The following is a 27,731-nucleotide window of genomic DNA, read 5'->3' as shown; positions in this document are numbered from 1 at the left end:
TGGCGGCCCGCGGACGGCGCGGCGCAGGGCGGGCCGCGGCCGGGGCTGCCCGGGCACCGCCTGATCGCGGGGCGGGCGCGGCGCGCGCGGGGCCGGCGGGGCGGCCGCGGGGCGGAGGGGCCGGCGGGGCCGGCGGCGCGCGCGGGCGGGCGGGCGGGGCGGGGCGGGGTCCTCGCGGCCCGGTGAGGTCACTCTTTGTGGCGGCGGCTCCAAGATGGCGCCGGTGCTGGCGGAGAAGAAGCTGCTGGGGCCGGACGGGCCCGGCGGGGCCGAGCTGCCCGGCGAGGAGGACGAGGGGCAGAACCTCTGGTGAGCGCCCGCGGCCGCCCGGGGCCTGCACGGCGGGGCGAGCCCCGGCTCGGCCGGGCTGCAGCAGAGCGCGGGCCCTCGGCCGGGGCAGGGCCGCGCTCGGGCCCCGCGGGCGGCAGCGGCGGGGCCGGGGGCCAGCGCTGGGGGAGCCGGGGGTGCGTGACGGGAGCCCCGCGGCCGCAGGGACAGGAGAGCGGGGCTGAGGCAGAGAGGGGGAGCGGGGACCGCGGCTCTGCGGGACATCCTCGGGGCCGGCTCCGGCAGAGGCGATCTCGTGTTTTTTCGGCTTTTATTTCTAAAGAATGCTTAAAAAATATCTACGGTGGTAGAAAGGCTTATATAGAATGCAGCAATCGATTGTGATGAGAGTTAGTTGAAAAGTAATGTTTTGCAGTAATGTGGCCTCCTATGAGGGGGAACTTTAAATGTTCCTGCCTGTGGTTTAGAAATCATAAAAGCTGTTCTCTAGAAGGTAGGATGCTCGTGGTGGTTTAGAATGAAATTGGCCTTTAGGTGTAACAGCAGCCCTGGTTTGTAAATAGCCCGCATTTGCCGGGGCCGTCGGTGCGGATGTGCTGAGCTCATGGTGCTGTCACAGCCTGCGCTCGCTCCGTGCCGCGGGATAACGCGGCTGCTCTGCTGCTTTTCCAGGTCCTCCATACTCAGTGAAGTCTCTACACGGTCCAGATCTAAATTGCCATCGGGCAAAAATATTCTTGTTTTTGGTAAGTAACACATGCAGCCAGTTGGTTGTGGGTTTGTTGCTTTTTTATTTGTAGAAACAAAGTGTGTTTCAAACAACGATTGGAGCAAACTGACACATGGGTTTGTTACAATTGGGTTATGTAATTTGATCTGTGGTCTTGTCTTCATGCTTATAGATTTTCTTTCTCTTTGATTTACACTGTTAGATTTATAGCCTATTTTAAATAATGATAGAGAAGAAGATAGTTCTTCATTCTTATTGTTCTGCTATAAACCATTGGATTTAGATGAAATACTTGAAAGAGAACAGCACATAAGTGTGATTAAGAAGTGTACAAGGATGCTTCTCATTAATCAAGCAAGTCGTGAAAAAGTCTTTTTTATGAAGTTAAATGTAATTCTGAAGGTGTCTTTTTTTCCTGTACAAACTTACTGGCAGGTGATGATGGTTCAGGTAAAACCACACTTATGGCTAAAATACAGGGAGCAGAGCATGGCAAGAAAGGAAGAGGACTGGAATACTTGTATCTGAATATTCACGATGAAGACAGAGATGGTAAGTTTCTTCCACATGTAATCTCTTTAATTAAGTAGCTGACATGCTATTTTAATAATTGTGGTTTGATGAGTGCATTCTGGGCTGCACTCAAGTAGCTGATTCAGCATGGTGCTGTGAGTTTTAGGAGCTGTGTGCATTTCTGTGGAGGGAAAGGTGTTTCCCAGTCAGTGTCTGTTCTCCCTCCTGCCCTGCTGACAGCCTGACCTGTGGGTGGGCAAAGGCAGCTCTGGGGATCCCTTCACTGGCAGGGGAGATCCCTTTGCTGATGGTGACTTTGTAGGAGCTGTAATGGCATTGCTGTGGCTACTTTGTGACTAGAGAAAGTGAGTGATACATCCATGAGAATTTCGTGCTCAAGATGGATTTCTGGGCACAGAGGTTTGGTGTTTCTCGTGGGGGCTGTGTGTGGAATTTTGGTTAGCTATAACAGATGTTTTGCTGTAGTTGACTGAGTGAAGAACAGAACTTAAAGTCAGAAGTAGTATTTCCTTTTCTCAAGTTGGAGCTGGTCTCTTTGCCCCTTGTCTTTTTGTTGCTGCTGCTGATTGCTTGTCTCTACTGTATGGAGGGAGATTATGCCAAGAGTCCATTTAAAAGCAGGTATCATTATTTGTATTTTTGGGAAGGTTGGGAACAGGAAGAGATGGGGAGTGAGTTTGTTATCTTTGCTCCTTAATCTGCCTCTGCTGATCTCATTTTGGGCAAGCTGCTAGACTTCCTTGGGTTGGTTTGTCTTTGAAAATGGGGAATGACGGTGTTCCTATTCATGACTTCCTTCTGAGTTCATAAGAGGGAAGCACTGGTGGTGGTTTGTCCCTGTTCCTGAAAACAAGCAGACTAGGAAGATCCTATAATGGTATTTTGAAACTGGAGATGCGCTGAAGGCTTGCAGGAGTGATTAAGTGCCATATGTGACTGGTTGTTATGGAGATTGGTCCTGCACTCACGTGGCAGGAAGCTGCCTTTGGATACTAAGTTAGGCACAATGCAAGGATGAGTACATTGTCATGTCTTCCAGTGGCCTCCTTGCAGCTCCTAAAAATCTTTTGGGCTGTAATTTTGAGTGCTGAGCCATTCTTGGCTTCTTCAGGTTCTGGGTGTGCTTTTTCACTATGCACAGTCTGCTTTAGTGCTGCATAAAAACTTCAGGGGGGAAAAAGCCCCCTATGGTTGGAGGGCTGGGACAGCCTGTGTCATCCAGCCTCTTGCAGCCTCAAAGGAGATGGTATTATGAGCAGAAAAATGTTTGCTGTGCTATTTTTCCTGGTGTTACCTATCAAACCTCTAGTATATCCCTACATGGGAAATATTCTGGGGCTATTCCTGAGTGTCTGAAAGCGATAAGTATTTGAAGTGATTAGGAGAGGCCTGTCATAAGAACTCAGGCAGCACTAGCAGGGAAAAAAGAGATCTTTTTGACTGACTACGGGCTCAGCTGGCCAATTCAGGTCTTCATGCATCCCTCTAATGGGTGTGTTAGGAGCTAATAATACGTGCCTTTTTCCTTTCTGTCTCATTAGTGTCATCCACAAGCAAAATAAATAGCAAAGTGGGTCAGGACCTCCCAGCAGGCAGAGATAACGCTCTTTCTTCTCTAGGACAGGTTTGGATTTGGTTTTGAAACTCTCTGTGTGCTTCAGATGAGTGTATGCTCATATACCGATTTAGGAACAAAGCCTTTATAATTGACCCACAATTCTTGGAAGCCATAAAGAAGCTGAGGGTAGGCATTCAGGAGCTCAGGAGCAGATGAGTGATTCTGAGGGTCTCAGCTTTTTGTTATACTCCAACCTAGCCAAGACCAGATCACAAGGATTTCCAGGGGTGCCAGATCAACACCGGTAACTGAAACTTTGCAGTGGAGTGAGATGATCTCAGCTTCTTTCCCAGGTGGTAGAAGATTTATTTGCTCTCTTTGCCTTATTCTTCTCCAGTTCAGACCAGTTTACTCTGTCCAGGAGAAATATTTTCCTCATAGTGCCGAGTCATTCATTATCTACCTCCCACTTCCCCTTGGAAACCTTAAGGAAAATCTGTGTTGTTTCTTATGCCATGGTCTCCCCACCTCCTTCCTCTTCAAGGGATGTTTGAACCTGGCTCCTCCTACATTTAAAGTAGGATTTTTCTGGATTGCTCAATGCAATCTTAGTTTACAGCTACTTTCCTCCTAAAGATCAGCTCAGCAGTTAAATTGTCCTTTTCAGTTTGTAGGAAAGTTTAACAAATGCCCAGAAAGCATCTCTGCCTTGCAGGCCCCCTGTGGCTCACAGAGGTGCCCACTGACTGTCTGGTTTTCCCTGTCCCCTGCTGGTTTCTTGGCAGCTGGATGCACATGGGCACTGTGCTTGTGTCCAGCAGCTCCAGGCCTGTCAGATGTCCGCTGCTCGGTGTGACGTGTGGGCTTTGGTCCCCAAGGTTCAGGGTCACTTAGATTCTAAGTCGGCTACTGAATCTCTGCCTGGGTACTGTCCCAAATGCTGCCTACACCCAAGGCATTTGCTCAAGAAGAGGTTTGGAGATGCCTGAGAAGCAATCCTGGGAGAGAGAGGATTCTCCTAAATCCCCAGCTACATTATCCTTGGAGCATATGGCTGCTCCTGCATACATGACACCATAGTTCATCTGGATGAAAGCATTTATAGCACTGGCTTGAAACTTAGCTTGGAATATTAAATGATCTTGGAGCTCGGGCACCAGAGTCTTCCATTACTGGAATTTCTCAGGGAGTGTGACAAGTTTTAGTTTTTTGCCTGTCTTTATGATGAACAGATGTTTTGTGTCTCTGCTGGTTAGTCTGCTTTTGAGGACTGAGAATCTGAATTTGTAGGAGGTAGAAGAGAAGCTGTGCGTAATTTTCCTGAAGGATCTGTGTTTCCAGAGTAGCTTTCAGAGGCCCTTGCAGGGCTAGGGCAGAGTTACAGCGGGGATGTAGAGCAGAACAGGGAGCCAGACGGAATGGACTGGTCTGTGCTGTGTGTGTCAGCTGGAGGCACAAACACTACAGGGACATTTCTGAACTGCCCAGGCTGCAAATGCACCTTGGCTGTGCCTGGTATGCCTGGGAAGAAGAGCCATTCTGGGCTTGCATTCTTACTTGTAACAAAATCAAGGAGTCCTGGGTTTTGCCTCAGGTTTGGTCTGGCCTTAGTCATATCATATGCATATTCCAGCTGAACTGGTTGTTCCAGGTTGAGCCAAGTCTTGCTGCTGCACTGTTTCTAATGGGAAAATTGTCTTTTCTTTTTTTTTTAATCCACATCTTTAAAGTGGTTCTCTTGGAGGTTTTCTCCTTTTTTGCTTCTCTTCACAGCTTGAGCAAGGGATATCTAATTGCCACTGATATCTTTTGGATAAATGTAGATGTAGTTGCAGTTCACAGAATCAACCATGTGCAATAAAATTCATCAAAGCTGGAAAATCTTTTTCAGGACTAAAGGGATAATGGAATATTGACAGGATTTAGACATGTGGTTTTAGCACCTTTTGTAATAGCCTGTAATAAGTAGCCCCTGCTTTTCCAACAGGATCTGGTAATTGTTTGCTCTGTTTTTGTATCTTGTGTCATGGCCAGTAAGAAGGGCCCAGTTAACATTCATGACTAAGTAGGAGCTTGACATGGTGCTGACAAAGCTGAATTAGCCATCAAGTCCTTGCCAAATTGTGAGCACCCAGTACTGTATTTTTAAGTGTGTTTTATGTTTTAGCAAGTGTAAATCACAAGACATACCTCTGTCCTGTAAGAAAAAAAGCAAAACCTTTCCTTTTCCTACAGTGTTACATTTTTTTGTTAAAGTACATTTTAACATGAGTGCAAGGCTTCCAGGCTTCCTAGCAGGCTGGTTTTGAGTGGTAGTTCCAGCTGCATTCTAGTTCCACCTGTATTCTAGTTCCAGTCTGCATTCCAGATGTTGAGCAAAAATTAAATCCTTAAGGGGGGCAAAGGTGCTTAGCAAACAAAACACTTTTAACCTCAGATATTGGCTTTAAAAAGTGACTTAGAAGCAATGAATTTGGAAATTACTAATTTTTCTTATTTGCCAAAGTGTGAAAGCCTTTTCTGCAGTCAGAGTACTCCCCACAGGAGAATCCATCAGTGCTGATGAGAGCTGTAAACTTGCATAAACTATGGATAGATTTGCATTAGGTTTTCAAAACTTCCATTCATGCTCCAAGGAGACAGTTGTACATACACACAGTTCATGTCTATTAATAACTTTTAGCTCATAGAAAGCTCACGGGGTTTTTATTTACTGGGAGGCTGCTGCTTTAGGGCATGTACAAAGGATGCTTCTAGAATGCAGGGTCCTGCACAGATGTTTAGTTTACTGTTGTGTAATAGCAAACATGTAAATGTGTTCACATTGTGTCCTACCTTGCTTTCTGTTTTTCCAGACTTTTCCTAGACCTTGCCTCTGACATCAGAGGTCTTTGGGAGCTTTAGATTCAGACCTCCAATGCTGTGGGAATCCCTGTGGTGCCAGTGATTGGTGCCCTGGAGGGGGGCAAGGGAGGGGGAGCAGTGCTGGGTGTGCACAGGTGCATTTCTGAGCTCCACAGGGATTACCCTGACTGATGGCTGGAGGGTGGATCGAGGGGTGCAGCTGGAGGAAGCAGAGCTGTAAGTTCACAGCGTGGCTGCTGGTCTGATTGTGTGATGGCTGATGTTGGAATGCCTTAGGACAGCCCAACAGAACTTAGAACAAATGCTGAATGTGGACTGCCCACATACAGCCCCTTGATGAGATCTGTCTGCAACTGGGCTGCTCAGTAATTTTGTCCAAGGTCTGATTAAACAGGTAGGATGTATGTATCTGTCATCTTTTCTTCTTCCAGATTTCCTAGCCAAGCTTTTGCCTGTTTCTGGAGTCAGGAGAGATGGATTCCTTCCTGGAATAAAGTTGTGATAGCCATAGTAACTGGATCTATTTTGTGAAGCTGAAAGATTCAGGACACGGAAGTACAGTGAGGCAGGGTAATTATGAAGCTCAGTAGCTGCTTTGAAAATCTGGGTTCTGCAGTGCCTGGTTTGCAGATCTGTGTGTTTCAGAAGTCACATATTTTGTATGTAGTGCAAGAGAGACTCGCTGTTCCCTCTGGATAGCTGTAGTAAAATAGGGAATACTTAGGAAGAGTCTAAAAGATAGAATCAATGAAGTTGTTCCTCTTCAGCAGGAAGTTCTGATGATAATGTAATTATTTTCTTTCTTTCTTTTTTTCTTTTTTTTTTTAAATTTGGAAGAATTGGTTGTTCATGGTACCTAATACATAATTTCTGGAGCAAACTCTTTTTTCAGTTCTTATATTCTTGCCAAGAATTCAGTTTTGGGGTAAAATGCCAACTTTCTGTCCCAGCTGATCCCCCTCTACTTTGCCTTGCATTCCACCAAAGTATCCAGCCACTATCAAAACACTTGTGGGAGAGATACAAAAGCTAAAATACCAGGTCGTTTCTCCAGTGCTCATTTTGTCAGGAGCCTGCAGAAGGAGCCAGTGTTAAGTCAGTGTGAGTTAAGAGCAGATGGCACAACCTTGCTGGGAAGGTGGGAAGTTCATCCTGTATTTGCTTCTCCCACTCCTGTGCTAGAAACCTAAGCTGCTTATTGCTAGTATCTTGTTTGCAGCTTATTTCTGCTGGGAGGTGTCTCGAGTGTGTGAAGCCAGCTTATGTGTCTGGGAGACCCCGAAGGCAGCGTTCATCCCCTGCTGGCCTGGGGCAGGGCCACCCCTTTGGGCCTGCACTTCCACATCCCCTGTGTTCTGGCTTCACTGTGCATATTCTAAAGCAGGACTGTTGTGCAGCAATTAAAAACCCTTGTGAGAGCTGTTCTGAGTAAAAGCCCAAGAACAGAAATGATTTTTTTAAAGGAAAATGTTCTGAACCCAGAAAGGAAAGCATCTACTGAGTAATGTAGGCATTTACACAGGAACCAGGCAAAGTCTGCAGGTAGCTGGGTCTGCTCCTTGCACTGAGAACTGATGCTCTCATCTGGTCATTCCTAGCCTGGCAAAGCCAAACCCTGGCATCTGCTGGGTTCCAACTGTGCCTTTTCCTTTCAGATCACACTCGCTGCAACGTCTGGATCCTGGATGGAGACTTGTACCACAAAGGGCTGCTGAAGTTTGCAGTTTCTGCTGAATCCCTGCAAGACACCATCGTGGTCTTTGTAGCAGACATGTCTAGACCTTGGACTGTTATGGAGTCTTTACAGAAATGGGCCAGTGTCTTGCAAGAACACATTGATAAGATGAAAATTCCTCCAGAAGAGATGAGGCACATGGAGCAGAAGTGTAAGTCTTTGTGCATCTGTACATTCCTGTTGGTTTTTTCATTAGCTCTCACAACTTTTGATGGATTCCTTTGGGTTAGTGTTTTGAGAATGGGTTGGTTAAGACTTACTTTGAAGTTGTGTGCAAGTCTAATTCAAATAGACTGTGTTAGGCTTTAAAACAACTCTTCCAGTTTTGCTGTGCTGACAAAACATCAGGTGAATTATTGGTCTAGATCCTGGGCAATAATGAGATTTTGATAATTTGATTTTTAAAACGGGCAATTTAAAAAAAGTAACTCAATAAAATGACAGATTCACTTTTTAGAAAACGGTGACAAAATTCAGTGATGAAGTGAGCTGTCTGCTTTCCTGTGATACCTTAGCCAGGTCCCACTCTCATACTGTGCTTGTCTTACAGAAGGTCTCTTTGCCCTTGTTTTTCTGGTGGCTCAGACTGTGATCCTGGTGCAGCTAATTGTGTCTCACTACAGCCATTCCTACCCTGTGACTTTAGGAATGTTGTGTATAAATTAACCTTCTTTCCTGGCATATCTGTGGCAGAAAAGAATCTGGCACTGGCAAGCAGTCATTGTTGCAGCTCCTTTCCTGAGGTAGTTTTGAATTTTTCTTGAGATTTTTTTTTTTTCTGTTTTCATATTGAATTACTCCAAAATAAATTCCTTTAGTGGAAAAGACCTTAGCAACTTCCAGTCCTTTTCAGATGAAGTAGATTCAGACTGATTCTCTCTGGTTGCTGCTTTGCCTCTGGGCTGGTGGCTGTCTTTGCTGGAGTGTGGAACCCTTGGAAATATGGTCTGGTGGCTTCCTGAGGGTCACTTTAGGGAGCAGTGTGATCTGTTTGGCCTGTGAGCACTCAGGTGTATTTGTATAGCTGATAATCCTTTCTGAATGTTAAATATTGTGTTCCCAGAAGCCTTGTGCCTACAGCATACCAGCTAGAGTTTAAAATTAATGATTGAAACCACCCAGGTTTGATCATCAGGTTATATTTAAACAAAAAGTAAAATATGAGGATTTTTATGGGAATAATTGGGGGGAGGTTGTTTGTCAGAGATTTTTTGGGAATGGGAAATGGAAAGGCAGTTCTGGTATCAAAATCCAACAGCTAACCCATTTTTTACTTTTCTGAGACACAGCAAATGCTATGGCAATCCAAGTAAAGGGGGACTTTGTGCACTTAAATTTTCCTTTTGAAAAGAGAAGCTTTTCAGCCTTCCCTTCATGGTGCACTCTGTGAAGGAGCTATGGCAAAGCTCAGGCACCCTGTTTGAGGAACTTAGAAGACTTTCCAGTAGTGGTATCCTAGAGAATCTAAATTAAAGTATCATAGAAACTCCTGGTTTCTTGTGAGCTCTCCTGGAGTCAAGGGAAGAGGAGATGGGAGAGGGGCCGAGTTCCTCCAGCACAGCTCCAGTGCCATCCCCTGGCTCAGTGGGGGCACACAGGGCCCTGATGTCTCCTGTTCTCAGGCCCTGTGTGGGACACTTGTGTCACCTGGATACATCTCTGGCTTCTTGCAGACTGTCCCTAGGGCCAGCTCTGTGCTCAGAACTTTGGCCACCGTGGCTTGTAATTCTCTTAGCAGCTCATGGTGAGGAAAGGCCCATTGTAAGTGTGTCAGGATAATGGATTGGGCAGGGTAGAGCACACGTGCCTGGTGAATGCCTTGGGACTGCTGCCCATGCTAGCTGAGCATCTCCTTACTGAAATCCTGCTGCCTGTGCCTCCTGGGGTGGGCTGCCACTTAGAAAATGAAGTCACTGGGTTGCAACAGCCCAAATATGTAAAAACCAGGATAATAAAGTGCACATGAGGGCAGTAGGAACATAGAAGTGGAGTGCAGAGTGATGGGATGTGCTGAATTAAAGCCCCCTGCAGCATAAGACATGGATGTGTTTCCTGGCTTCACCTGCAGAATATTCCCTTACTCCTGCTCCTCCATCCCGAGCTGAATGTCCACAGTGCTTTCCCTGGCTGTCACACACAGCACCAGGAACCCTGGGGAAACACTGCCCAGTCCTGTCCCACTGGCATCTGATGCCTTAGGTTTTAACTTTTATATTTTTCAAATCCTGTACTGCTTGGTATGTAACTCTGAAGTTTCTTGTAGCCTGTTAATTTCTGTCCTGTCGTGCCAGGCAGACATAACAAAGCCTCTCCAGGCCTGCTCTTCAAGGACACCCAGACCATCCTAGGCCCAAAAAGTACAAACCGAAGAGCCTCTAAGGGGGGCAAGCTGAGGGGAATTACATCATTAAACTGAAGCTTTAATTGGAGAATTAACCCTGCTATGCAAATAAACCAAACCTATAAAAGTGTGAAGAACTCGTGACCTGTTGTCCATCTTGGGGTCCATCTGGGCAGTGGCCTCTGGCCCCCCAAAGACCTTTGAAGGCCTTTCAAATAAATACCTACTTTTATTCTCTTACTCCTGTCTAGTCTCTCTTTCTAGGAGGCCTCTTAAGGCATCACATCCACCTGAAGTGCTGCAAGGCTGTTCCTTCTCCAGTGCTAAGATCCTAAGAGTTTCCAGAGGTCCCTTTGTTACCTCACTCTTCTCAGTGGAGTTGGACTTTGGACTGCTTGTCTCTGCTGGCAGGGTTTGTGAGGCCTTCCTGCACCCAGCGCTTGCTCCTGTGTTTGCTGGTTGAGATACTGACTCTTGGCTTGCCTGGGTGGGTGAGAAACTTCCCTTTGGGAGTTCAAGAGCCTCCAGAATGGGCAGCAGGACACACATGGAAGCAACAGGCTGCCTTGCTTGGAATGTGCCCAGAGCATTGTCTGCCTGCACTCACTGCCATCAGCGAGCTGCTCTGGAGGTTCCTTGCTAAGAGCTTGGCTTATGTGAACTCAGATACATAATGTCAACTATGCTAATTTAATTCAGGCTCAATTGTGATAAATCATTATTTAAATAACATATATTTGAATAATTATTTCAGGGGAGATGTGAATGTTGCCTCCCCTATTTAAGACAGCAGAGCAGATAAGGCAGCTGTCAGAAATCAAGAGCTGCAGAAAGGAGCTGTATTGGTAAAATAGCAATTATACCAATGACCCCTGGGGTGTTTGAAGCTAAAGAATTGAAACACAGTAATATTATTTTGCAAATTGTGTACTGTCCCATTCAAGCAGAATTAATTTCAGAATACCTAACTTTTTTCTTTTTTAGTCTGACATAGAGCTGAAAGATTTCTTAAGCTAAAAGATAAAAAAAAAAATGTATCCAGGCATCTTTTGTCTAGGAATTCTTTTCACAAGACTAAAATTTTTAATGATCAATAAAGATAGGGCTAAAAGTGATTGTAAATAGAGTGTAAATATGGATTGATATTCTTAGAAAAATACTCTCTATTTTCTCATTCTGCTGTTCAGGGCCTTTGTAGTATTTGCCTGCATTTCCACATGCAGTTAAGGAGCACTCCAAGCCTGAGCATCTTATTGTTGCTGGAACAATCAAACCTAAGAATAATCATGGATTGCTGTCTCAGTGCTTCCAGTCAATGCATGTCCTGAGTGATGCAGCAGTTTTTGGTGGCATTACCTTGCAGTGCCTCGTGTGAACAACAGCAACATGAACAAAACAGTTTGCTGGAACCTTGCTGTTGTTTGCTCTGTTCAATGCAAAACTCTAAAAAGCCACAAGTTTGGTAGATAAATCAGCAGTCCGTAGTGGAGGTGTGATTTTAATGGCACATCATCACCTGGTGAGAATTTTTTAAACATAATAGGCCATTCTGAGTACTCAACCTTAGTGATGGGTGGCAGAATATTACAGATTTGCCCGAGGAACTGTTGTTTTTCTGGCTTCCTATTTTATGTGCATCATCTTAGGTGTGTTTCCTGTTCAAAAACCTTAAACCAAAGTAATTTTCACTACTTCTTAATAAAGAAAAGAGTTGTTTTCCATACCATATAGAAGCTGATTCCTCAATTAGAACTGTGTGGAGGAGAAAATATTCATAGCTTGCTAGAAAAAAGGAAAATGAAAAGCTTATGTGAGCTGTTTGGATGCACAACTTTATTTCCATTAAATATGGATACTTTATATCCAGTAAAAGCCTGAGAGTGGAGCTCAAAAGAGAAATAGCTGTGGGAGGTAAGAGAAAGTATGAAATTGCTGTGTGTCAAAGAAGTGCTTTAACTGCAGTAAGCTGTTTTATTACCTTGTGAGAGTGCAGTTCATTCACTGGGGCATCTGACAGTACCTGGGGTACAGGTTCACTTGGATTTAGCAGGACTAAGTTCTGAATGGGAATGGGGGTTGAGTGGAAGCCTTGAGCAGTGTTTAAGCACCTGCTGCTGGCAGGCACTTACACTTGTTTCTGAGTTAAAGTGGTTTCTGTGTGCTCAGGATGCTGTAGTCAGAGGTTCTTGCTCTAGCTGTTACCTTCTGTCACTCAGGTAGTTGTTTGTTCAGGAGTCTTGTGTCCCATTGCTCAGTGTCTGGCAGGGATTAGTGCTGGGCCCAGCTCCACAGGGAAGGGTTTTCTCCCTCCATGTGTGAGGTGTGGCCTTGGTCAGCAGTACCCAGCAGCAGCACTCCTGGGGATAGGGGGGAGCTGGGAGTCGTGGCTCTCTTCATTCCCATTCAGCAGAAATTCATGAGGAGAAAATTCGTGAGGATGAAGCCATCAGACTTCTGAAATTTCCGTGTTGCATTTGCTCTTATTTACATTACTAAAATTCTTAGAGCATCTTTTGTTTTCTCATGTTGTCGAGTGTTACTCTTTTCAGGAGAGGCTTTTATTCCCCTAATTTGAAGGGGTTTATGCCCCCATATATCTCAGTGAAGAAAAGATTCTTTTGCTTTGATACGAACAAAAGCCAGGAAAGGAATCCTGTCTGATTATAATGCTGTGGTAAATTGAGAGCTGTATTGTCAAATAGTCTTTTCTGTGTGATGAAGTCAGAGAGGCTCATCTGAACCATTGTGGGAGATGCAGATGGTATTCTTTAAATTGCTCTAATACACTTGGCCTCAGTAGTAAATAGTAATGGGAAAGCTAATAAAAGTAAAGAAGCACTTCAGAAAAACCCTTTTCTAGTTAAAGGCTTTTGGTGAGATAGTAAACACATGTTATGGGCAGAATGTAGAATGGAATTTTGATTTGCTGTCGCTGACTAAGAAACAGTCCCGGAGGAAGCATCCCTTGGAGCACTGCTGTTTCCTCTCCACCAGACGGCACTGCCTCCCCACGTTTAAAGCAACTGCATTCCTTTTTCATTTGTTTGTGTTTCCTTGCACCCTGGCATATATTTTGAATTGGTGATTGGGAGTCTTATGGTCTATATTTAGTCTGGGGTTTTTAAGCTTTTCTCTGGAATGGAGCTCTCTTCTTTTCCACAGGAATCACACAATTTTATATTTCAGCTAAACATTGTAGATTGTGCAGCTCTGAACAGAAGAGTTTTTCTGATTTGTTCTTCCTTTCACACACCCATTCTATTGCAGGAATGGTTCCTATTTTGAAAATGTACTATGACTTCTTTTTGCAAGGTTTGTAGAAGAAAATTCCCTGAGGTTTTACCATTTGCTAACCTCAGGAGGCCTGCAGTGCACTGCACTTCCTTCCCTGGCACAGGTTGTGCTGAGCAGCCTCTCTGTGTGGCTGGGCTAGAGACTGGTGGCTTTTCTGAGGAGTTTTCCTTACTGTCCCTACAGTCACTCTGCTCCCACTGTTTCTAAAATAAAGGTGCCTTTGTGGGAGCACATCATGGAGTTTGCTTGGCTCTTTCTGCGAGGGTTCCTCATGGCTGAGTGAGGAGGAGGAGGCTTTGGAGGGGGGAGAGCCCTGGGCCTCGGGGCAGTGCCGTGCCTGGAGCAGCCACATCCAGGACACAGGTTTAGCTGGTCTGTGCCTTTGGTCTTGAAGAAAAGACATTAAAGTGTAGATTGCAGCCCAGATTTGATAATGCATGTGTGGGGTCACAGAGCATTTCCAGAATGGCCTTAAAATTCCTTAGGTGCCTCAGTATTTGATAGTATTCGGTATTATTGGAACACTCACTGTTGCTGTAAAATTAAAATACTGAAAACATAGAAAGCATCTAGTTTCCTCTGGACCCCACTGTAGTTTTCCAGGATACAACTGAATCTCTTCAGGTAACATGCAGATGCCCTTGAGTCTGGGTTTATGCAGGTAGGTTTTATATTTCTAGCATTGGATGCCTGCAACAGAAATGTAGAGTGATAGGAACTAAAGTAATTGTTCATAAGAAAAAGTGGCTGTTTCAGGTTGGTGTTTTCTGTGTACATCTACGTTTTCACCATGCTTTCTTCCACAATAGGTACAAAATGCAGGGTGGAGGCTGTGTTGCTAAACCACATTTATGTTTTCTGTTGTCAACTGTCGTATAATGAAATGTTCAGGAATATGCATTTGTGCATACTATAGCTCTTGCAGATAATTGTGATTATTTGTAATGGTTCCAGATCCCACTTGATTTAACTTCCTGTAATTTTTGATGGGGGAGAGTTGTGGTGTTGGAAAGGGCAACAAAGCTTAACTTGCATTCAGTTCTCATGTAGTAAAAAATTTTTTTAAAAAGTTGAGATTTCTGGTTACTTGTAGATGAATTATGGTTTTAAAAGAACCAGTTCCTTTGTTGTACCCTAAGAGTTTCTCTCTTTTAATAGTTATAAAGGAGTTTCAGGAGTATGTAGAACCTGAAGAAGGCTACCAAGGATCACCACAGAGGAGAGGCCCTTCGTCTGGCCAGGAGGATGAACATGTTTCCCTGCCCCTCGGAGACAATGTGCTGACTCACAACCTGGGCATCCCTGTGCTGGTGGTGTGCACAAAAGTGAGGCTCTGCTTCTGTTTGCTGCTATGCAAGGGTTTCATTGCTTCTCTTGTAGGAGGGATGCTGTCTACAGACATGCAAAATGAGTTCTGGATTAACGGTGAAGGGGTTTGTTTTACAAGTGAGCTTCTGCCATCACCATCAATTTTTACTTTTATGGAATAGTAATAACTTTCTCAATTATCTGTTAATTACTTTAGCGTTTGGTTTATCGGTTTGGTTTTAGAACCAAAATAAATGTGATGGGAGTGTGTAAGATTAAAGAAGGTGGTTTAAGATGTGCTGGGATTAAATGCCTGGGTTTTTCTGGTTTGTTTTCCTGCCTCCCCCAGTGTGATGCAGTGAGTGTCCTGGAGAAGGAGCACGACTACAGGGAAGAACACTTTGACTTCATTCAGTCACACATCCGCAGATTCTGCTTACAGTGTATCCTTTCCTGTGCTGAGGAGATTGCCTCTAATATGGAAGAAAGAAGAGATGTTTTCATGTTGAATTGCACATAAAGTTAATCCAAGAAGTTGCTCTGCAAGATTGCTTGGTATTTGCTGTGTAACATTTGATTTTTTGAAAATGTTGACAGATGTATAAAACCTTCTCTAGTTTTTAAATTGTGCATGGGATTTGGAGATTTTGTTCCTTTACAAAGGACTGGGTTTACATTTTGTGAAGTGTTCTTTCTTGGTTTTCCCCTCAGAATTTGCAGTTCCCATGTAAGCCTGAGATCTCATCTGTGTATTAAGTTTTTGACTTTTTCCAAGTTAAGTAGGATGCAATTTCCATGTAAGCCTGGGAAGATGGATAACTTTTGTGTATGTCAAGGAAAAGTGCCATGAGTCTTGTCATGTTATATCCCCTCCTCTCCCTGAATGCTAAATTCTCTAGTTTTGTCTTGAACTACTGCTCAAAGCTAAGTCTAGTAGATATAAATCTATTAACTCCTGCTTTGAAATTCTTATTATAATTTAGAAACTGTATCTTACATAATTTTCCTTAAATATAAACTCAGATGGGGCTGCCTTGATTTATACATCAGTTAAGGAGGAGAAGAACCTTGACCTGTTGTATAAGTACATTGTACATAAAACCTACGGTTTCCAGTTTACCACGCCTGCCTTAGTGGTAGAGAAGGATGCAGTTTTTATGTAAGTCACTTGGACAAGCAGCATGGTGTCACATTGGTTTTTATTAAGCACTGCATGTAACGTATATAAAAATAAATGGAATGGTTTGTTGTTCAAAAGCTTAGCATGCAAGTCCTGTGGAATCTCAAATTAAAAAAGCAACTTAGTGCGTAGTACTTGAATCAGACTATGCCATTCCAGTTTTTGTGTCCCTGGAATTTAGCTGAGAATTGGGACTGACCTGTAAGAAAGTTGCCTTATTTAAGTAGAGGACAGTGTATAAATGATCTCTGTAGAAGTTACAGAAAAGGCAAAGCTTTCTTCCTTTTTACAGACCTGCTGGTTGGGACAATGAGAAGAAAATTGCCATTTTACATGAAAACTTCACAACAGTAAAACCAGAAGATCCATATGAAGACTTCATTGTAAAACCTCCTGTAAGAAAGGTAAAAGAGATTATTTCTTCCTGTACCCCAGCAAATAAGTGGAGTTTGCTTGAATAGCTGCTAAGGACTATCAATATGGAAGAACTCCAAATATAAATGTAACTTCTTAAAAAATCTAATTATGTGAAACATCAAGCTTTCATTTATTAGTTGCTTAAAATACTGCAAGCAAACTCAGAAACCATGCACCTTATTGAATGAAAGGCAGTCCAGGAATAGCTATTTTACATTTTACCACTTTTGCATGTGTGGGGCAGAAACACACCCAGAAAATGGAGAATTTCTTGTAGGACATTTACATTTGTACATTTGGCATTGAGGTTACCATGCAAAGGCAAAGCAAGGTCATCTCAGGTCTTTGAAGAGATGCTGATGATATCAATATCCAAATTTAAAAAGATGAATGTGGCTACTTACCAAGTGCTCATCTTTTAGGACAGTGCTCACAGGCTGGCATCACTGTTAGTCTGCTCCAATATTTTTTATTTTACAGCATTTTTTAATGACAACTTCTTTAATGTTACTATTATTTTAAATGTGAAAGAACAGTTAAAAAAAAAAAAGTGAACAAGAGTCCTAAAGATTTGCCTCTCTCTCTTCCCTTTTGATCACCAAAACATAAAATGCAGTTACAGTAATCCACTTCAGATTTTACTTGAAGTAACGAAATGTTTTGTTCAACAGTTAGTCCATGATAAAGAGCTGGCAGCAGAAGATGAGCAAGTATTTCTTATGAAGCAGCAGGTAAGAATGGAAGAATGAAAATAAGTCTTTACTGTGTAAGATTTGACTTCAATTTCTCCCTTGTTATTGCCTTTGGTTTTTCATTCCTCATTTAAATCACCAGGTAGCTGTTTTTCAGCTTTGCAAACTCGGATGTAATTGTGAAGTAAGACTTTATTCTAAAAATACAAGTAGGAAATATGGTCACTTATCTTAGCAAGCTGAAGGGAAGATATGCTGAGAACTGAAAGAATTTACATGTCAAAGGAGAAGAGGAAGAAGAGACTTTGGATTTCACCATAAAGTTGTATTGATCTGTGAAATATAAATACTTTTAAAACCTAACATCTGAGCACTGCAGTTTTCTTTCAGCCAGAGGCTTGAAAGATGAATGTGTCCAATTTGGCTATACTGTAACTTGTTATTTTCTTTATTACTCTAGTTTAAAAAATATAACAATACTTCCCTATGCAGGGGATTATAAATGTCCTGGAGGTTACAGACTGGGGTGTCTCTGGTGCTGGCTTTGAGTTCTGAACTGGCTTTGTGAGACAAAGGCCCAAAGCTTATTTACTCCTTGCAGCTCAGTCCTCGGGAGGCAGAGTTGGGAAGTATAGAAATATCAAAGAGGAATCCCGTAAATATCAGGAAAACAATCAAATAAATTAATGGTTACTCAGCTTCACTGTATTTTATTCCTCTGTATTCTTTGAAATATATTTAATATGCTTAATATGTTGTTTTTGCAGTCATTCCTTGCCAAACAGCCAGCAACGCCTACAAGAGCATCAGTAAGTACATCCAAGGAAAAGAGTAGGAGGTGTTTTGTTTCCTTCAAGGGAAAAGGGAATGATTTGAACCTGCTGAGGTCCATTTTTTGTATTTAAATGTAACTACATAATCTCTCCAAACTGCAGAAAGTAAATAAATAATGAGGCAATATTTTAAAATATTGCATGTAAATTCACTGTGGAAACATCTGATTATTGAACAGAAAATTTCCTGCAGTGATTCAGCCTTTCCTGTAGTAGAGGCACATCCCCAAAATAACTGATCTTTTGGGTGCCTGTTTGTTTTCTTTCTCCAGTGTGCATCACTACAGTGCCAATAGAAAGGTTGAAAAAGTAATATGCACGTGACATTAAACTTGCTTTATGTAACTAATCTTTGAAGTTCTTCTCTGATTTGTGTGATTTGGACTTTTTTTAAGGAATCTCCAGCAAGAGGCCCTGCAGGATCCCCAAGAACTCAAGGCAGAGCTGGTCCCGCCAATGTACCCAGTGCCTCACCAATCACATCAGTTAAGAAACCAGATCCAAATATTAAAAGTATGAATGAGCATTTTACTGTTCTATTATGTGTTATTTCCCTTAAAGTGAATCCTCTGCTGTAGAAAGACCTGGGGATTTATTCACTAATAGTATAGTTACTTTAATAACAGAAATGAATTTGTGATATAACTTAGGATTGATTCTTTTCTGGTCATTTATATGACTTGAAATAGAGTTCTGTTACTGCCAAGCAGTCAGACAGAGGTCAACTACATTCTGATTTCCTTAAGTTGCCTCAATACATTTATTATGCATCAGTTGAATTATTAGGGTGGAGACTGCTGTAAACTACAAAGAGTTTTATGCTTCATATCACTTATTCTGGAATCTACAGTGAACCCCGTTCTATTAAACCCTCTCTGGAATGTCATTTGCTGTAGTAGATGGAGTAACTCAGAAATGAGACCATTCCCTGAGATGCAACTCTGTGGTATTGAAGGGTTTCTTTCCCCTCTGGGCATTAAGGAGGTCTGCAGGGCCAGCGTTGTTTTTTGTTGTGCACTGTAGGGCTGTGCCTCACTTCTGGGGGTAAAATGCCCTTCTGGATCCTGTCCTGTTGCTGAACTGCCAAGTTTTGATTTGTTAAAAGCAGTGTGGCATGAAAGGCTGCACTGGAACATCTGTGCATGTTATTAATGGACTTATCAGTCCTTGACTTTCATGTCCATACTTAATAATCTTGCTCTTGGCTTCTACATTTATTAAAAACTTAAAAGCATACAAATATTTAGATTAAAATTTCATGACACACCCCCCATCATTCCAGAAAAGCAGGAATGTACTTTCAGCCATCTCTGCCTATGCCAAGGTATGCAAAGGACTGGGGTCTTCAAACTGAGCAAGGACAGACTTTCTCAGAGGTTTATTTCCTTGATTAGCAAGAGATGTGTATGTATGTGAAAATAAGTTATAATTTACCAGCTCTAAGTGTTCTGTGTGATCTGTATTTGTTTTTTTATTTAGATAATGCTGCAAGTGAAGGTGTCTTGGCTAGTTTCTTTAACAGTCTCTTGAGCAAAAAGACTGGCTCTCCTGGAAGTCCTGGTGCTGGAGGAGTGCAAAGTACAGCCAAGAAATCAGGTATTGGACTTGTTACTGCACTTGTTTTTAATATTTTATTTGGCACCTTGGTCCATGGGTGTGTCTCTTACACTGGTCAGTAAAGTGACAGACCTTGTCAGATGACAATGCCAAAATGTGCAGTGTTTAAAAAAAGAACTAAACTACTGCAGCTTCACAACTCCAGGGCTTCTGTTAAGCCTGATATAACTTAATTCTTTGAGTGAAGTTGCATTGCTGGGATTCCAGTGACATTTCAGTCTTGATCCTGTGCTGAAAGTGCTGATTTCTTTTTCAACTTCAGAATTCCTTCCTTTCTTGATGCTTCGCTGTTACAAAGGAGATGCAGTTTTTTGGGCTTGGACTGGAGTTAGCAGTGAAACTATTGAAATCTCCCCAGAGTTCAAGCTGAAATGAGTTACTGCTTGTGACAGCTTGAAGGTGTTCACTCAGTAATTACTTAGTTCTTATTGTGATGCCACACAGCTGATAACACTGACAAATGGATGCACTCTGTGTGTGCCTGTGACTGCACTGTGTGAGATCCTTGCTGATAAATAATGCAGCAGTTCAGGTGAAAATGAAAGAAGCCTGTCGGAGTACTTGGTACCTACCCAGACCTTGGTGGTGTAAAATGCATTGTCCACCTGATAGACTAAATTTACTGCTTTGATTCTTTGACTGTTTCTGTTCAATACTGGCATTCCCATCACGCTGAATGTTCAGGAGCTTTCCTTCCAGAATTCTTTCTCTATTAAATTATTGATAGATCACTACTTCTGATCCCAAGCTTGTGCAATCTTGTGGACTTTATTGGTGATGCCAAACCCACAGTTCCTCGTGCTGAGAGGGGAGTGTAAGGCCTAGACATTCTGAACTGGAAATGAGAAATGTCTGCTGCCAGCCACACTGATGGTTCTGCCAGAGAACCAAGGCAGTTGGAGTGTGGGTATTTTTAATTTTTTTTTAATTGGGAAGGTGTATATATGACATTTCACGCTCTGAAAGCTCGAAAATGTCTAGAATTGGACTTACAGCAAGTCAGGCGTGGTTTTTTGTGTGTTTGTTTCAGCAGGATGAATTCTGTAATTTTGTTTTTATTAAATGTATTTATTCTGAAGATAACAAAAGGGATTTTGTGTTATGTATTATTTACATAGTAATATTGTATCCATGTTACAAAAATACTGAACTAATTCTTTCATAATCCAGAGTGCCCTCTTCAGTTAAACACTGAAAGGTGTCCCCTGCTTCATCAAATGCAGCCTCGTGGTTTACTCAACACAAGGTCAAAATAACTTTTTATAGAAATAGAACTATAAATATTTTTAGGTACTATTTCATCCATGCTTTTTATCTGAAGCAAAGTCAGTTAGGGAGCACCTGGCAAGTGATTAAAAAGCAAACAAACTCAGAAATAAAAGCTGTAATGTCACCTCTCCAGGAAGCTTATTCCAGCACTTAATTTCTCAGTTATTTTGTTCTCTTGTCCAGTGTTTCTGAATCCCAGTACTCTTGGTCTTGTTTGGGTGGCAATGGAGGTCAGTGTAGCCCCTTTGTGTTTGCAGCAGTGTTTGGGTTTGAAAGCTGCTCCCCTTTGCCTGTGACTTTTGTGTGGCCTGCAAGAGCAGATTTGTGTGCAGGACGTGTTGTTCTGGCTGTGACAGTTCTGTTCCCCTGGGACTCTGCTCAGGGACCTGTTTGCTTTGTGCTCAGGAACAACTGGGGGTGGCAGACCAGGCTTTGCCTGCCCTGAGAAGGGGTGACCTGATCTGTGCTACAGATGTGTTCTGTTCACATCTCTCAGGGGGACATGGGATTGTTTTCATCTGTGTGACACTGAACAGGATTTTTTATAACAATTCAGCCAGTTTAATACATTTTCTGCTTCCTGGTAGGAGGGTTTCTACTCTGTATCAAATGACCTCAGTGTCTCAAAATGTTATGTGTTTCCTTTATCACTGTTTTCCATTCTATCACCATGCACCACTTTGGTAATTTATGTAAATAACTTTTTCCCTCCAATCCTATCTTTCAAAATCTTCTGTTGTCCCTTCAGGCACACTTACCTACATATCTGCTATCTTCAATAGCTGGACAGGGTAGATTGCTGAATAAAAGTACTGACCAGTGCTATGGATAACTAATGGGTAATTTTGTGAATTAAAATCCATTCATTTTCTCTGAAATATCAAGGCTTTTTTTTTTTTAATTTCTGTGAAGGTTATGTGAAATGTGATATCGACCACTTCTCCCTTCTCCACAGGACCTGTTATCCTTTCATAGCAATGTGGGTGGCTTGGCAGAACTTGTCGGGAACAGACCCTGTTGGTTGTTGTGCTGGTAGGCTGTTCTAAGCACCTAAAACATACCTGCAATTTCTGGAAAAACTACTAAACTAGTCTGTAATGGGCTTTACTCTTCCCTCTTTCAGTCTTCTAGAACACTCTGTTGCCTTCCAGGACCTTTCAAAGATAACAAGTGGCTTTTTCTTTTGCTTTTTTTTCCCTTGTGTCAGCATTAACTTCTAACTGGAATAGATAATTTCTCTCCTGAAACATGTAGAGACAGCAATCATACATCCTTCCTTAACTTCTTGATTTTGTTAGACTAAATTAGACAAGTTCTCTTCTAGTCTCCTGCTAGAGGCTGAGCTCTGTTTTCCCCACTAGTTTCTTCATTAGTTCCCATCATTGGCTTATTCTTGTCTTGAACACGAGTGATCAGAATATTGTATCAGCACTGCAGATCTATCTCATTGTAGTGCCTGCTGCAGCAGTTCTCTTTCTTGGGTGGAAGTGCTTCTGCTGAATGATCTCAAGGTTGGCTTTTCTTGGCTGCATCAAGTTGGCAGCTCCCATTCCTCCCATTTCCTGACTTTGGGAACAGAACAGTCGGCTTTCGCTCGCAGGAGAAGGTGCCTGTTCTTGTCACCTGCTGTGCTCACACCTTAGATGAAGCAGTGTAAGATTAAACTGTCCTGAGAAGGTAAGGGCTCCTTATGCTGCTATCTGAAAAGCTCTTGTTGAGTTTGTGAGGTACCTGGTGCTGGTACCTGATGAAGAGATGACCTGTTCTTTGTGGAAGAGTTGAACAGAACACGTTGGAGAAAGCCTTTTTTTTCCAGCAGCACCCTCTGTGTGAGTAAATATACTAAAATTATCTTTATAGGCATTTCAAATGTCTAAACTGTTTAAAGAGCCCAACACTTTCAGAAGGTTGATGACAAAAATATTTAGCTTTAAAGAGACCATCTGTTTCTCTCATGGCTATGAATAGCCTGAGGTTGAAACGTTGAGATTCTGTCCCAGGATGAGAGAGACGTTGTGGATCTCAACAATACTGGTCAGCCTAATTGATGGATTGGTTTCTACTGTGACAATTCTACCTGAGAGAAATCTCTCCTCCGGGCAGATGCTGCAGTGTCGTGTCCAGTTTTCCTGCTGTGCACTTCTTCTTGTTTGCCTTTGTTTCTGGACTCTCTTTGATGTCTAGACCACGATATTTCAAAGAACTTCAATTGCTTGTTTCTGTGGTGGATTGTTTTTCTTCATGTGAACTTCTATAGTCACAAAATTATTTCATTTATATTCACAAGAAGATTCTTGCAAATTCCAAGGCTGCTTCTCTCTCTCTTCCTGTACAGAGGATAAAGAACACAGGTTCCCTGCTCTCACTCTGATCTAGCAAGAGGAATAAATTGTACAGAACTGGGGGCATGTAATTGTGCAGAACACATCTCACTGAATGAGGCCATCACTCCTTGACAAATTTGTAGGGAAACTGAAAGCAAGTGTCACTCTCATTCAAAACGGAGGGGAAGCTCTTATTTTCTTATAAACAGCTCCTTGTATTTCTTCTCCTTTGGAAGGTGCTCCCCCATGGTGGTGATAAAGGGGAGTGTGTTCCCCTGTGTTGGGAGTGTTTTTCCTGTCCACATGAGGTATTTGCTGGACGTTGCTTGGGGTTATTTTGGAGGCCTAAGGAGCCAGTTCATCCAGCATAAAAAACAGTCACAGTTTTTTAGATCTGCTGTTATTTAAGCAAGGATTTTGTGTGGCCTTTATTGGTTTAGGGTTTATGCTTTTTCAGCTCCCAGGTGCTATTAGTCTACATGTGAATTGTTTTGTATTTTAAGTTCTGTTACAGTACATTAGTCAATGTACTAATTCCTAAATTTTGCTTAAATACTCCTACTTTGAGTAGATGCTGTTTAGAGTGCTGTGGCTTATAACTAGTGCTTAGGTCTAAAACCTTCCTAGTGATTAAAGGTAACCTTTTAACTTGGTTATGTCTTTGTACTTTGGAAAAAAACACTTAAATCTCTAACAGTCAAATCTTGCCTTCTTAATGTTTTCAGCATGTACCCTGGAAAAAATCCACCTAATATTTCACACACATTTGAGCTGGAAAACAGATGCTTGTTAAATTCTTTGGCTATGTAAGGAAGCTGTACATGGTTATATAATCTACTTTTTGTCTAAAAATATAGCTTTTTAATCTTAAATGCTTGTATGCTCCATGCATTAGGATATATTGTTCCAATTTTGGTGATGAATTTGTCCGTGGGTTTATAATTTTCAGAATCACTGAGGTAAGCTGAGGGTTCAGTTAGGGAATTGTTAAAAAGTTTTGAATCTAATATAAAAATGTAAGATATGCCTTTGCATGAAGTACTTCAGTGTGTCTGGTTCCAATTGAAGAAGTCCTTTGAAATGACTGCTTGGCGATATTACATGAATATGCAATTCCTGTCCCCTTTTTAAGGGAAACATTGGCTGCAGATATGAGAGTTCTCCCTGTTAGTTGTTTCATATTCAAATGCAGTGAGTACAAGTGTGACCAAACAAATGGGATTTTTTTTTTAGCAGGTGTCCTACATACCTTGTGTTTAAAAGTTGGTTTAAATAGTCCTTGCTATCATTGCTAATAATAGAATTGTGTATGGCTGATTTTTATGGAAAATTCTAAATACAGTTATTTTAAAATGTTAGTTGCTATCAGCATATCACTGGTGGTGGTGTGCTTTTTGCTGCTGTGTAGTTCAGCATTTCATCTCTTTAAAGTGGATCAAATTTGAGTCTTTATCAGTTTTTACACAGGCAATACCCTGCAATGTGCCAGGCTCTCTGGTCTTGGGGAGGTGGCAAAATAATGAGAAATAAGTAATATATTGTCATACAAAGGTGATTTTTTGAACACCTGTGCTTGTTGGTTAAAACTTACCACTGAAATTTGAATGCTTTGTGTCCTTTTCCTTTCCAGGACAAAAGACAGTTTTGGCAAACGCTCAGGAGGAGCTGGACAGGATCACTCGCAAGCCTGACCCCATGGTAACAACAAATTCTCCTCCAACAGAGAACGAGGCTTGATAGGGCAGAACAATGCAGATGTAAATGACCAAATAACTATGTATAGTGATCTGATAAGACCAGGAATTTTCTGCTATGGCAGATGCTATCAGTTTTCTTGGGGCAGGGGAAATGAGCTTACTACATCATTGCCTTGTCCCAGTAAAAAGTGCACATTCAGGAAGTTTGCATATAAAATCCCTCTGTATAAGATAACCATTTAGAGTTTATATAGGGCAATTCTTTTGGTTTGGAGGTAAAGCAGGTGCAGCTGCATTTCCTGTTGTGAAGAACACAGAGAAGCAAAATGGAGAATTCTTTCAAAAGTACTACTGACTGCACATGAGACAAGAAAGAGAACTGAAACCCTCTTTCAGAGTTACTGGAATTGGCTACTTGTATGTTTGCAATGCATTATATTCTTGGAGTGGTGGTGGTGTAACAGCATTCATTGGGGGAAAGAAGCCGAGGTGGGGAATGGAGCCCTAAAAGGGGAAACAGATTTGGGACAGTGAGTAACCAGAATGTTGGATTGACTGGAGAGGAGCAATGTTGTCAAATCCTGTGTTTCACAGGGGGTTAATAGTCACTGTTTTTAAAAGACTACTTTACATTGGAGAACTCCAGGCCAAACACTAAGAACCACGGGAATTTATTCTTGTTATAAATCTTGTTTTAGTTTTTAAAGAAGTCTTAAGAGTGTGGATGCCCTTTCTGGTGTAGCTGACAAAGGGAGAAACTAAACTTGTTTAGCTCCAAGTGCCTGGCACAGTATGTGATGTGTCTTTAGAAGGTGCTTGAACTTATTGTGCACTGTAGTACAAACAGTCACTGTTCCGTTTTATTTGAAAAACAGTAGTTTGGCAATTTGTATTTAATTTTAAATCCTGTTTCCTGATAGCTTCTGCCTTTTTTATGCCAAGAGGCTGGCCTATGAAGAATGGTGGGTGACGGATCATTTTCCCATAATGAAATGTGCTACAGAACACTCTCAGTATTTTTTTTTTCTTACTTTTTTTGTAACTAAATATCAGCTACCAAGCTAAAATGGATTCCTGCCTTACACCTATGGAGGTTTTTAAAAAAAACTTTCAAGGCCCTAGTTCCAACCACACCTGCTGCAGGTGCAGCCAGCTCCAATTCTGAAGGTAACCTAAAAAGTATGAATGTGTACACGATGGACATCCTGAAGAAGTCGTTTTGTATTTTCTTTCATGTAGCATTTCATTTGGAAAGATGGGTTGTGGTTGTCCCCGTTGCTCTAAGGGAGCCCTGTCCATGGTCACATAAACCATCATTCTGTACAAACAAACACAACTGCTATGGTTACTGAAATGGCACTTTGATTTTATACACAGTATGCTTGTTTTACATGTACACACTACCAGAAATTAAAAATACCAAGCATATTCTGTGCTCTTAATGCTGAAGGGAAAAACCACAATTTGAATTATACAGAGTTTACTTTTTATTGATATGAACTTGTTGTACTAAATCTGATGTCTGGATATAACTTCCCTAATATATATTGTTACTTAAATATACAGAATTAGACTGACCACTAACACAGTGCTGGGTGTTAACCTCAACTCCTACGTTACAGCAAGAGGCTGTTCCTGTAAGCCTGTCTAGACATCTAGAAAGCTAAGAGTATTTACTTGCCTCTTTGACAAACATTAACATGAGTATGTTACTTGTGCCAGTTTTTTTGTTGAAAATACTATATTTTTCTTTTTTTTTTTTTTTTTTTTTTTTTTTACTTTTTTAATAAATGGTATGACCTGAAGTTATACAGTTGTCTAGATAACAGTTAGACTAAGACTGTGGCTGGCTGATGGTGATGTGGATGCACTTCCTGGTGTAACGGGTGCCAGTTGCAAGTTACCAAACCAGAAGTAATTACACACTGTCCTCCTGACACTGAGAAGTGAGATTGGAGACTAAACCATCAAAAATTGGACAGGAAAACTTAAGTGTGTGATTGTAATGGGATAGTTTGAAAACCTCAGTCTGAAACTGCCTTTTTTGTCATCTAACCTGATAAGCACTTTTCTAGCAATATGGCTGAAACTTACAATTGAAGTATTTTCCACATGTATGAAAAGGTTAAGTATACTAAAACTGATCAAAACTGTTACTGTGTGATAACTTACCAGCTTTGCAGAGAGACAAAACAGGGACAGATTTCCAGTTTCTAATTGCAAGTGAATGCTCCTAGTTTACTGAAGAGAGGTGTAAGTAATGTAGCATCCTGTGGGTGCCAAAGTCTGCTGGCTTTGGTGAGCTGCACAGTTGTTATTCTGGTGTCTTCAAGCATTGGAACCAAAGGCCAAATGCAAACAGCCTTTACATTTTCAAGTGAAACTTCATTTTATTTGCAGATACACTTGTATGGTAGACTGTTTAAACTATTATATGCCTATATTTATATGCATTATAGTGACTGCATCTACTGTTCATGTTTAAACTAAGAAAACAAAAGATGAACGCATTCAACTTGAAGCAAATAGAGAAGTTTAAAGATTGGCCCTCCATAAAAATGCTGTGGTTATGCTGCTTGATTTTAAGTTTGCACTTTTTTTATTGGCATTTTAAAAAAACCTGTTTAAACTGAACAGAATTTCGTATTTTATTTAATTTAACTACGTTGAAAGTGACTGCTCTGTACATCGTGAACTTAACAATATACATGCTGTAAATGAAAGTTCACTGTCCTGTATACTAAGTTTATTGGTTTTTCTTCCAACTTACAATTAGGACTGCAAATGTATGAAACAAACCTTAGTCCAGTTGTATGGCTTTAACCAGGTGCAGTATGCAGTCATGTGGAACCTTGCTTTCTAGTGCTGGCAAAACGAGGACGTCTTTAATTACTGGCTTCAATAAACATGAATCCAGACTGCTTTCTGCTGTGCTTTGTTGTCTGTGAGATGCCCTCCTGGAGCTGTTTGTGCGGGAGCAGGGTGTGGGTGAGCTCTGTGAGCAGGAGGAGCAGCTTGGCTGAGTTGTGTCCCTGAGTCAGTGGCAGCT

The 27,731-nt window shown here is 41.9% G+C and overlaps 1 protein-coding gene across 1 annotated transcript; it reads left to right on the top strand.

The window, feature by feature from the left end:
• Positions 1 to 47: 47 nt before the first annotated feature.
• On the top strand, positions 48 to 27,605 carry DYNC1LI2 (dynein cytoplasmic 1 light intermediate chain 2). The gene is made up of 13 exons (XM_039558240.1): positions 48 to 309; positions 961 to 1,034; positions 1,454 to 1,570; positions 7,631 to 7,861; positions 14,504 to 14,670; positions 15,003 to 15,096; positions 15,677 to 15,812; positions 16,126 to 16,237; positions 16,922 to 16,981; positions 17,710 to 17,751; positions 18,171 to 18,288; positions 19,255 to 19,371; positions 24,616 to 27,605. Exons 1-13 carry the CDS (start codon positions 215 to 217, stop codon positions 24,720 to 24,722), a joined length of 1,470 nt encoding a protein of 489 aa, XP_039414174.1. The 5' UTR covers positions 48 to 214; the 3' UTR covers positions 24,723 to 27,605.
• Positions 27,606 to 27,731: the final 126 nt, after the last annotated feature.

This window comes from Corvus cornix, chromosome 11 (genome assembly GCF_000738735.6).
Source record: "Corvus cornix cornix isolate S_Up_H32 chromosome 11, ASM73873v5, whole genome shotgun sequence".
NCBI lineage: Eukaryota > Metazoa > Chordata > Aves > Passeriformes > Corvidae > Corvus > Corvus cornix.
The sequence above is the reverse complement of the archived record's forward strand: the minus strand, read 5'-3'. Positions and strand labels throughout refer to the sequence as shown.